The 12,807-nt window shown below is 45.0% G+C and overlaps 1 protein-coding gene across 1 annotated transcript in view; it reads right to left on the minus strand.

Moving 5' to 3' along the window:
• GLS (glutaminase) overlaps positions 1-12,807 on the minus strand; it is a 73,929-nt gene that overhangs the window by 7,249 nt on the left and 53,873 nt on the right. Inside the window, exon 15 of the mRNA XM_083708758.1 lies at positions 1,453-1,514. Within this exon, the coding sequence (XP_083564884.1) occupies positions 1,453-1,514 (62 nt within the window). The remainder of the gene's footprint in view (positions 1-1,452; positions 1,515-12,807) is intronic.

A 12,807-nucleotide genomic window follows, 5' to 3' on the forward strand; every position in this document is an offset into this window, starting at 1 on the left:
TCCCAACAGTATTCATTTAAAATAATGGAGCACAAACAGGGTTGTGGGGAGTGTGCATCTCAACCGCAATATTATGTATTAAAAAAGAATTTATATTGCCAGCGGTCACATGCACACAATGCACTTAAATCACATTTATACTATATATAAATGGCCTTTCTCCCCCTCCTCTTTTCTTGGGAGGCTCGAAGGGAAGTGTGAAACATGGGTAAGTGAACACCTGGAAACGTTCCTCTCAATCTTATCCCCCGAAACCTTGAAACTATGTACACTGATAGTTCTCTAGGTAAGTCAGGTCAACTTCAAAGGAACCGACTGGTGCTCAGAGCCAAAGTCATGGCTCACCGGAAATAATCCAGGGAACCTTAGATTACCTCTCACAAAGCGACAATTCCCAGCGCCCTTAAACTACCGTTTGCAGGATTATTCCCTGGGGGGAAGACATGTGCTCTGGCTGTATGGTGCAGATGTGGCCACTCTGCAGCCAGAACTAATAATAATAATAATAATAATAATAATAATAATAATAATAATGATGATGTATTTATATCCCGCCCTCCCCAGCCAAAGCCGGGCTCAGGGCGGCTAACAACAATCAAATAATCCAACATTCTAAAAACATTTCATTATAAAAATTAATTAAAATCAAATTGATGGCAACCGTTAAGCAAAATTCTGTGCAGATTGCCAGAGGAGGGAGTCAGGTTGCGCCCTGACCAAAGGCCAGGCGGAACAGCTCTGTCTTGCAGGCCCTGCGGAAAGATGTCAAGTCCTGCAGGGCCCTAGTCTCTTGTGACAGAGCGTTCCACCAGATCGGAGCCGCAGCCGTGAAAGCCCTGGTTCTAGTTGAGACCAGCCTAACCTCTCCGAGGCCTGGGACCTACAGGATGTTTTTATTTGCAGACCGTAAGTTCCTCTGTGAGATACCAAGAGAGGTGGTCCCGTAGGTATTGTATTTTTATTTTATATTATATTGACTTATATTTTTATTTTATTTTATTTATTTTTAAAATTTCTATGCCGCTTTATATTTTTAATAAAGCGGTGTACAGCATATTAAAATCAATAAAACTCAATAATATATCACTGGTTTCCCACAGGAGACCTGATTATTAAGGAACCATGTAGTAATTGAATCCTCTTTCCACCTTGAATAGAGTGTCTCTGGAATCTAAGACTATAATTATTGTTCAAATGGATCTTCCATCGCTCACAGTGTCTCTGAACATGGCCCGGCCAAGTTTAATATATACATTATATAGGATTGCCATACGTCCACAATTCCAATGACGGAATTAGCGCCTGGGGGAATTTTTTGGGGGAAATTTGCAAAATGTCCGGGTTTTAGAAACTTTAAAAAAAAAGCTCGGATTTTTAATTCTTGAAATATGGCTACCCTATATGGCATACACATTTCACATAATGCAGCACAAAGCAAAATATGGATTTTACCTTCGTAGTGCAGACACATCACCAGTGTACGCAGCAAACAGGAGATTTATCACAGATTTCACCTGTAATGGAGAAGGGAAAGGGGGAGGGATTTATAATGTTTTTTTTTTTTTTCTATTTTCCTGGGAGGTGCAGAAGGGAGTATAAAAACATGCTAACACCTGCAAACTTTCATGTCAGCCTTATCAGAAGCAACTTTGCCTCTGTATAAATTTCTAGTTCTGGACAACTTCAAAGCAATTAAACCGGTGGAACACAGCCAAAATTGTCACTTGGAAAGGTTAGCAGCTGATATCTGAGAAAGGCTGTATTTAATAGTGGGGCAGGAGAGCAAAAACAAAACAAAAAAGTCACATCTGGCAACCAATCCGCCCCTTTGGTTTCAGATAGTACATGGGTAGTCGAGTCTACAAAGGCCAGGACACAAATTTTCACAGCCCTCTAGCAGCTCATTTACCAGAAGTAATGTATTTAGCATTAACTCTGGAAGTATATGGGACGTAGGTGGCGCTGTGGGTTAAACCACAGAGCCTAGGACTTGCTGATCAGAAGGTTGGCGGTTCGAATCCCCGCGACGGGGTGAGCTCCCATTGCTCAGTCCCTGCACCTGCCAACCTAACAGTTCGAAAGCACGTCAAAGTGCAAGTAGATAAATAGGTACCGCTCCGGCGGGAAGGTAAACGGCATTTCCGTGCGCTTCTCTGGTTCGCCAGAAGCGGCTTAGTCATGCTGGCCACATGACCTGGAAGCTGTACGCCGGCTCCCTCGGCCAATAAAGTGAGATGAGCGCCACAACCCCAGAGTCAGCCACGACTGGACCTAATGGTCAAGGGTCCCTTTACCTTTACCTTTTACTGGAAGTATATACTCAATTCTGACCACAATGTATATTGACCACTAAATATATTGTGTATATTTAGTTTGGTCTAAATTTGTGTCCCAGGCTTTTTTGACTCATCTACCCATATACTATCTGAAACCAAAGGGGTACACTGGTTACCAAATATATTGCCAGAAATATATTGGCATTATAACCCTAACCCTACCCCACTACAATGTCAGGTAACCAAAATACTATTTAAAAAGAATATATATTCACGTTCGTAGCAAATTTATATTTTATGTACATTTTATTATTTAAAGAGACCCAAGAGAGTGGGTGAAAGAAGATAATTAAACATAGGACAGGCAGAAACTATTGGGAGACAGCTTTATACAACAAGTGCTGAGCACACTTTTCAAACTCTTACTATTTCACATGTTGGACTTAGGCACAGGTTATTTATCCAGTTAATTCATTTTATACCCCTACACTTCCAAAGGGACCCAGGGTATCAAACATGGCAGCAACCATAGTGTTTCCAGTAAGGCGTGACCCTTGCAAAGGCTTCTGGGAAACAGCAGCACAGTGCAGGGTCCATTCCAAAGAGGAAGCCTCTGAGTTTTTGACAAGCTCTTTCTCTCCCCCATCATATATATATATATATATATATATTGGTAAGAGTCATCCCACAGAGACCCCAAAACACATAGCCAGCTCCAGCACTATTTGTAGAAGAAATTACAGTGGTACCTCGGGTTACAGACGCTTCAGGTTACAGACTCTGCTAACCCAGAAATAGTACCTCGGGTTAAGAACTTTGCTTCAGGATGAGAACAGAAATTGTGTGGTGGCAGTGGGAGGCCCCATTAGCTAAAGTGGTACCTCAGGTTAAGAACAGTTTCAGGTTAAGAACGGACCTCTGGAATGAATTAAGTTCTTAACCAGAGGAACCACTGTACAGTGTGTTCCACTTAAACAGGGATCTCCCAGAACAAATAGTACCCACTCGATCCCTACTTGGGTTCACTACTAGGAACATGCTGGTGGGAAGTGGGCCCCTCCCAGTGACACCACATATACAGGAAAGGGAGTCCACACACACACACACACACACACACACACACGGCTTTCAGGCAGTTTGGAACCCTGATCTCTCAAGCATCCCAGAACCTTGATCCCTCAAGCGTTCCAGAACCCTGATACCTCAATGTTCCAGAACCCTGACACCTCAGCATTCCAGAACCCTGATACCTCAATGTTCCAGAACCCTGACCCCTCAGCATTCCAGAACCCTGACACCTCAAGCATTCCAGAACCTTGATCCCTCAGCGTTCCAGAACCCTGGCCCCTCAGTGTTCCAGAACCCTGACCCCTCAATGTTCCTGACCCCCTCAGTGTTCCAGGACACATGGAAACCTGTATGCAAGGTGGCTCCCTCCCTTCTGACTTTTGTACATGAAGATGCCAGGGGAGAGGAGCTATCCCCACCCTCTCGTTTTCTGTTCCTGCTTCCTCTTTAACCGTGAGCAGAACGGCACTTCCCAAGTGGAAGAAAGCAGGATTGGGCCGCAGCTCGTCCCAGACTTTGTCACCTCGTGCAACCCCTGCACAGGCCTGCCTGCTCACCTCTCAGCCTACCTGCATGTCTCTATTTGTTGAATTGCCAGTGCATTATCTTGGCAAAAACAGATTATCACCAGCAACTCTCCCCAACAAACAGAACTCAAAGCCACGAACGTGAGTCAATGATACACTACCCTGGCCTATTTGCAAGACTGACTCAAAATGTGGCAGCTTCCGTCCTTGCGTGGGTAAGGAATAGAGAGTCCTTGACGCTGTTTTGCTTAGATACAGAAGTGGAGGAACTGGCAGAGTAACACGAGAACCACAAGAACGATGAATTCGCAAAAGGTCAAATGTCCCTGCCTGGCTAATAAATTATTAAATTGACTCAAATAACTCTTGGCCAAATAATCCATTTTTCCCCAAGCTTTAGTGATAGTAAGGAAGCAGCTTGGTGGGAGAGCACATGCCCTGCTTGCAGAAGGGCTCGTGTTAAGTCACCAGCATCCCTAGGTAGGGTTGGGGCAGTCCAATCTGAAAACCTGCATGCCCATCAGTATAGAAAATATTGATATTGAACTTGGTGGACTGATGATCAGTGTCTGCAATAAGGCAGCTTCCAACATTTAAGGGTGAGTTTATACCAAGCCAGGATGATTTCCTAAATCCATTCAACAGTTCACGGGCAGCACTCATGTTTAAGATGTTTTTTTTAAGAGCTGAGACCAGGAAAGCCAAATGGAAGGATGCAAAATAAAAGAAGCAGAAACCAATGATATCACATAAACCAGCTTTGCAACTAGTTACCATTTTCTTGGTTTAAACGTGGTTAAGATTTTTCATCCTGCAATCCCTTATGTGTAACTCCTGGCTTTGGGCTCATAGTTTTCAAAAGACAACACGGGGGCAAGTGTGATTTTCCCTCAAACATTTCCCACTCGAATGGAACCTTAATAGCAACTTATGATTTTCTTGATACGATGCTGGTTTTGACACCAGCGCAAAAGAAAAATGTTAAGTTTGTTTTTGTTCTATTTAACCCAGAAGCACATCCATTGCATTAGTAAGGCAAGACTACATCTATGTGCTTCGATTTATATATACAGTGGTACCTCAGGTTACATACGCTTCAGGTTACATACGCTTCAGGTTACATACGCTTCAGGTTACAGACTCCACTAACCCAGAAATAGTTCTTCAGGTTAAGAACTTTACCTCAGGATGAGAACAGAAATTGTGCTCTGGTGGTGCAGCAGCAGCAGGAGGCCCCATTAGCTAAAGTGGTACCTCAGGTTAAGAACAGTTTCAGGTTAAGAACGGACCTCCAGAACGAATTAAGTTCTTAACCCGAGGTACCACTGTATGTATTTCAAAACACATAAGCAATATTCCACCAGCAATAGTCATGAAGATAAAGGTTTGAGAACTGCTGTCCTAGAACGGGAATTTGTGATTAAGAATTTGTGATTAAGGACTGATTCGTCCAACAAGCTGTTTCAGACTCCCTAAATGAATCGCTCCTAACGTGGCAGTCTAGTTTTCGCTTAAAACACACATTTTCCTTCTCGGCTCAAAAGGGGGGCAATTCCCTCCTCACCTAGCCTCTGGATTGCTATGCATGCAAAAACAAATTCCTCAGATGAATCAATTTTGCTCAGAGCTTGATTAAATTCCCTGAGATTTTTCTGCCCGAGGTCACTGTGGTTTGATCTACAGATGTCGGAATGGTCTGCTTTCCAGGCAACTTCTTCCCTGCTATCTGAAAATCATCCCACTCCTTTAGATTCATGATTCAATATAGATATTAGAGGCTTCAAAACTTTCCACACGATTACTCTGCGGAATAAAGGAAAGCAGAACGGAAATGCTACATTTGTTGAGAAATTCTTCCTTACATCCCGACGACAAAAAGCAGGAGAGCAGCATTAATCAAAGATAACACTTAGGCAAAAGATCTCTTGCTAAATTCAAGGTATTAACATTTACAAAGGTGTTAACCAAATGCCAATCATCTTGGTAAAGGTAAAGGGACCCCTGACCATTAGGTCCAGTCATGGCCAACTCTGGGGTTGCGGCGCTCATCTCGCTTTATTGGCCGAGGGAACTGGCGTACAGCTTCCGGGTCATGTGGCCAGCATGACTAAGCCGCTTCTGGCGAACCAGAGCAGCACACGGAAATGCCGTTTACCTTCCCGCCGGAGTGGTACCTATTTATCTACTTGCATTTTGATGTGCTTTTGAACTGCTAGGTTGGCAGGAGCTGGGACCGAGCAACGGGAGCTCACCTCGTCGCAGGGATTTGAACCGCCGACCTTCTGATTGGCAAGCCCTAGTCTCTGTGGTTTAACCCACGTCCCTAATCATTTTGGTAAGATTATACAAAACCAGGTCTTTTTCCCCCCAGCCAGAACTGAGTTCCGGCACCTTTGAGGTGGGTGCCATTGCCATTCTAAGAACGAGGGAGGCGTTCATGGTGAGTTCTGGCACCTCTCTTTCTAGAAAAAATATCACTGTGCTGAACCTATTTTATTCATCCCAACAACTGCAAAACTGCTCAGTAAAATTGACCAAATTCATCTCACTTTCTGAAACCTCACAAACGGTGCACACACACAACACACCCTCCCTGGCTCACTGACTTAAGCAGAACACACACGAGAGCATGGCATTAATAAAACAATCCTGGTGTCAGCACTGCTCAATGGCTTTCCTGGCCTGTTTCCAACAGACTTTTAGGATCTGCAGAGCACTGTAACGGACTTAAATTCTGCATGTTGCTGTTCAAGGAAAAGGCATTAGCAGCAGCCAAGTGGCGGCGTCTTTCGTGTTTACCCTTGGCCCAGCTCCAAAGACGTTCAAGATAGTAATCTTTGATTTCAGCTGTGCCACAATCAAACCAGCATTCTGACCAGTTCACAGGCAGCCCGAGAATCCTGCACCCAAGTGAGCTCTATTAAGGGGGCAAGCACCCAAGAGCAAAATGAGGCAACAGCTGTTGTCCTTGCAGGGCCTCGGCACCTATTGTTAACAGGATGTGCCCCTGTTAATCTGGCTCAAAGTGGGATTAGCGCCGATGTGCAAAAAATAGATTCTGTACTGTCTGAGGTGAGTGTGTTTCTGGTGAACCAGAATCAGTAGCTTACTGGGAGAGCTCTGCATTTGTGATTGCAGGTTTTCTCTCTCCTCCTATCAAATAAAAAGGAAAAAGGCAACAACGAAACAAGTGTAAGATATCTATGCAATGCCTGTGTATGAAAGAATCTGAAAAATTAGCCTCAGTTGACATCATGCCAGGGACAGGTTACAAATGGTATCTGGAAACTCAAACAAGGGGCAACACTTAATTTCGCTGAACCATGTTAATCAGGGCCACCACACAACCCTTGCCCTATTCAAAACCAAACCAAGCGCCAGGAAAGTGAAAACTGATCAAATCCCATCCCGACTTCAAAGCTAAAACGAAACTGCAGTGCTGAACATGGCAGCGAAAACCTCAACGCTACGTTACGAGATGCCCTCCGACAGCATCGAGTCTTGCAGTATACCTGAAGGAGAGTCTCCACCCCTATCGTTCAGCCCAGACACTGAAGTCCAGCTCTGAGGGCTTTCTGGCGGTTCCCTCAGTACGAGAAGTGAAGCTACAAGGAACCAGGCAGAGGGCCTTCTCGGTAGTGGCACCCGCCCTGTGGAACGCCCTCCCACCAAGTGTCAATGAAATAAACAACTATCTGACTTTTAGAAGACATCTGAAGGCAGCCCTGTTTAGGGAAGTTTTTAACACTTGACGTTTTATTATGTTTCTATATTATTTTGGAAACCCCCCAGACTAGCTGGGAAAACCTAGCCAGACGGGCGGGGTATAAATAATAAAAATAATTATTACAGGGAACCAGGCAGAGGGCCTTCTCGGTAGTTGCGCCCGCCCTGTGGAACACCCTCCCACCAGATGTCAAGGAAATAAACAACTATCTGACTTTTAGAAGACATCTGAAGGCAGCCCTGTTTAGGGAATTTTTTTATGCTTGATGTTTTATTGTTTTTAATACTCTGTCGGGAGCTGCCCAGAGTGGCTGGGGAGGCCCGGCCAGATGGGTGGGGTATAAGTAATAAATTATTATCATCATCATCATTAGTGCAACTGCGAAAAACTTCCACAAAAAACCCTGCATGCAGAAATCTAGTATCCGCAAGAAGCCTCAGGGTCATCTCAAAACTGAAACTGGTGTGAGGACAAAGAAAAGAGGACGCCTTCACCCTGGTATGGCTCCCCTTTATTACATACACAGCCCAACTAGACAACAAGAAAAAAACACAACTCCGATATGGCTAATTTGACCCAACAGCACCCCCCCCCCTTTACACACAAACAAAACTCACTGCAGTCAACTTTAGGCAACCAATCAACGAAAACATGAATGCAAAGAGAACCTACTTTCCCTGTGACACTGACACACAAACTGCACACATAACACTATGTAAAAGTGTATCCCCCCCCCATTCCTCTTCTCCCCCAAACTCATATTGCCTATAACATTAGGGTCTCACATCAAATGTAACTGACTTGTAGGAAGGACTGTATGAACTGAAAGCAGAGACGCCGTACACTTGTTATGCAAGGAAATCTTAATAAAAACTTTTTTAAAATATATACAGTGGTGCCCCGCAAGACGAATGCCTCGCAAGACGGAAAACTCGCTAGACGAAAGAGTTTTCCGTTTTGAAGGTGCTTCACAAAACGAATTTCCTATGGGCTTGCTTCGCAAGACGATAATGTCTTGCGAGTTCCTGCGGGTTTTTCCCCCTCCCCCCCTTTTTCTAAGCCGCTAAGCCGCTTATCTGCTTATCCGCTAAGCCGCTAAAAGCCGCTAAAAGCCGCTAATAGCGCTAATAGCACTAATCCGCTAAGCCTCAATGGGCTTGCTTCGCAATACAAAAAAACCGCTAGACGAAGAGACTCGCGGAACGGATTCTTTTCATCTTGCGAGGCACCACTGTATATGTTGATATGGCGGAAGATAATGCAATGGCACAGAATGAATAAAGAAAAACTACAATATATTCTGCTTTTGACTTTGCCGGCAACAGCATTGATTTTTGTACTGTACAATTTTGCCAAAAATAATTGTGCTCTCTCTCTCTCTCTGTAAAGCACTCAGTCTGGCTATTCTGGTACAGCACCCAGAAAGGTGGTCTAAACTTCCCTACCCTACCAAAACCATAAAACTCCCCAGTTTTGGGATGCCACATTATTTTTAATCATGTCACTGCAAGCAAGCAAAGAGGAATATCATCAATACCTCAGGAATTGGACAACTCGGGAGATGGTGTTGGACTTTCGGAGGAAGAGAGGAGAACTAGCCCCGTTGTACATCGGGGAGGGCTGTGTGGGGAGAGTCTCTTCCTTTAAATTCCTAGTGAAGATCTTACTTGGAAAATAAATACAACCCAGGTGGTTAAGAAAGCCCAACAGAGACTCCATCTCCTCAGAGTATTGTGAAAGAACGATGTCAATCAACATCTGATGATTTCCTACCAATCAACAATAGAAAGTGTCCTTTCATACTGCATCACGGTGTGGTATGCTGGTTTGACATCATCTGATAGGAAATGCCTACAGAGGGTGGTGAATACAGCACAAGATATTATGGGCTGTCCTGTGAATCCGCTGGATGAAATAGCGGAAGAACCTTGCCTCAGGAGAGTGAGGAAAATTCTCAGGGATGATTCACACCCTGGCCGGCACTTTCTTGATCTCCTGCCCTCAGGCAGAAGATATAAAAGCATGATTAGTCGCACCAACAGGGTAAAGAACAGCTTCTATCCGTGGGCTGTTAGGCTGCTGAATGAAAAGATAACAACAGGGCAACTGACTTTCGGGTTTGGTGGGTGTGCGTCAGTAAACGAGGGGAATTAAGACTAACAGAACTAAGTGGAGGGTGCTCATGTAATCTCACTGCATACAAGTTGTACAAGTGACAATAAAGTACCGGTATTTCAATTTCAATTCTCAGGAGAGAGACAGCTCCTGGTTTGCCCCCTAGGTGGTGCACAGTCACAATATTGTAGTGTCTGTAGGTTGTTTGATATTTCCCCCTCAACCCTCTGCCTCCCTACAAACGCACTGGCATTAACTTCACAATGCTGTTAGGGTAGCTTTTATTTTTGGAGGCCGGCGGCAGCATTAACTCACAAAGCTGCTTCCAGGGATTTCATTTTGGAACCACAGATGCAGAATTAACTTGAAATGATGCCCACCTAAGCATTTATATTTGCACAGATACCTCCCCCCGCACCCCCACAAAGTCCCAGCTTGCTCTCGGCCGTTTCAAAAGTCGAGCTGAAAATACAAGTGTAAGGAACCCAGAAAAGAATAACAGCAGCAGACTATGGATCGAGCGGGAAGCTCTCCCAGCCTTCACTCAAATCATCTTAATATAGAAATTCGTTATCTACAGAAGGATGCAATTTCCGAAGATCGAGAATTATTAGACAAAAGAGCCGGACGCAACAATAATTTGGATTTCCGAGATCTTCGAAAACCGTACTAGGTGTTAAGTTCAGTAAAGTAAGAATGCAAGAGGAGCCAATGACCCACCTCGGGCAGGATCCTGTTCTCAATGGCGAACCGCTGTGACACCCACAAACCAGACCTGGACGCAACAACACTCACAACTCCCCATTTGTGTTTCCAAGGAACCTGCATTCAAAGGCACGCTCTCTGACCGTGGAGATAAAAGCAGCCATTCAAATGTGTGACTGGAATCATGGCAATTGTTTTCTGGGTGTCTTCATGGAGACGTGCAAAACGTTCTCTTTAATAAGGGGCCCCCAACAGACACGGAACACACAGAGAATCCAAGACTATCACCAGAGCGAACAGCTCCTCTGCTCACATATTAGAGGACAGTTTCCCAAACTTGGGCTTGCTGCTGCTGTTTTTGGACTACAGTTCCCATCATCCCTGACCACTGGTCCTGCTAGCTAGGGATGATGGGAGTTATAGTCCAAAAACAGCTGGAGTCCCAGGTTTGGGAAACCCTGTAAGCTACCCTTTCAAGGACCCCCCCCCAAAAAAAACAGTCTCCTCCCAGAGCAACATCCCATAAGGCCACCGTTACAAGTTAGTTTCACCCTCCCTGTGCACAAGCCAAAGCACTCTGAATTTATGGGATGTGCGTACGGATTTCACCCACTGTCAACGCATGTAAATTTGGATATGCACTGGTTTTCGCTTCTGGGCTTTTCATTGATTTCTGATCCTGTGGGCAATGGCGTTTTATTATACCAACTGACCCAGCAAGTAGACTGATGGAGAAACCCTAAAATGGGCTGGCTTCTTTTTCTCCCTCTCTCAGAGGGCAGCTATGAGGTCCCTTGAAAGCAAACTTCTGGGGTTCCACGGACTGGCATCAACTTGGACTTGTCATGTTGTGCGGATGCCTGACTATTGTCTTCCAAAGCAACTACTCTATTCCGAACTTAAAAATGGAAAGCGTAATGCCGGTGGACAACAAAAGAGGTTCAAAGACTCTCTCAAGGCAAATCTTTTTTTTAAAAAAAGTAGTATAAACACCGACAACTGGGAAACACTGGCCTGTGAGCAGTCCAGTTGGAGAACAGCCTTTACCAAAGGGACGTGGGTGACACTGTGGGTTAAACCACAGAGCCTAGGACTTGCCGATCAGAAGGTCGGCGGTTCGAATCCCCACAACGGTGTGAGCTCCCGTTGTTCAGTCCTAGCTCCTGCCAACCTAGCAGTTCGAAAGCACGTCAAAGTGCAAGTAGATAAATAGGTACCGTTCTGGCAGGAAGGTAAACGGCGTTTCCATGCACTGTTCTGATTCGCCAGAAGCAGCTTAGTCATGCTGGCCACATGACCCGGAAGCTGTACGCCGGCTCCCTCGGCCAATAAAGCGAGATGAGCGCTGCAACCCCAGAGTTGGTCACAACTGGACCTAATGGTCTGGGGTCCCTTTACCTTTACATGGGCTTTGAAGATGCTCGAACTCAGGATGAAAGGGAGAAACACGCTAAGAGGAAGGCATGCTTGGCAAACCCTCACCATGATCGACTCCCGCCCAGAAACCAATGTCCCCACTGTGGAAGGACATGTGGATCCAGAACTGGCCTCCACAGTCACTTACGAACTCACTGTTAAAACCGTGTTTATGGAAGACAATCTTACTCGGCTACGAGTGATCTCCAAAGAAGAAGATCACATTTTAATATCTGTCTGAAGCTACGACAAGAAATCCTACGTAGCTTTGGACTACTGTCACTGATAAACTCAGTGCTCGCAGAAATTCAGACGGGCGCCATTGCCATCAAATGGGAAGAAGAGAAGCATTCGTGGTGTGTTCCGGCAACTCTTTTTTTCTAGAAAAATAGCCCTGGCTATATTGTCATCCACCTCAGTAACTAAGCTATAAGAAATGACTGCAACTGTCCTGGACAAATGTTTGGAAGCTGTAATTCGAGAGTCAGCGGGGGTTGACAGCCTGAATTCTGAAAAGACGGAGATAAGGGAAGACTGGGAGAAAAAAAATTGCCTGAAAATAATGAATTGGCAATTAATGGGCTGGACCAGATCTCACACAGCCAGGAGAGCTTCTTGAGCTCAGCTTTGATAGCTGAAACAGATGACAACACACACCTTTGGATATCAGATGTATACAAAATACTGGCTGCGTTCCCTCCTGACCCGCAAAGATCTTGCGAAAGATCATCCATGCCCTTGTAACCCGCAGATCGATTGCGGCAATGCACTCTGGCTGCCCTTTCAGATTACCACAGTCCACCTACTCAGGGGAATAGCTTTGCTGTTAGCTCCAGGAGCCAATTCAAAGCACTCAGATTCTGACATTTAAAACCACACAAAGACTGAGGACCACATACCTCAGAGGGCCACTCCCTTTAAAGGACACACTCGCAAACAGGGAGATGTTTGAACAGTTTTGGGATGAAGGAGG

The sequence above is a fragment of the Podarcis gaigeae genome (assembly GCF_964106915.1).
Source record: "Podarcis gaigeae genome assembly, chromosome: 1".
Lineage (NCBI taxonomy): Eukaryota > Metazoa > Chordata > Lepidosauria > Squamata > Lacertidae > Podarcis > Podarcis gaigeae.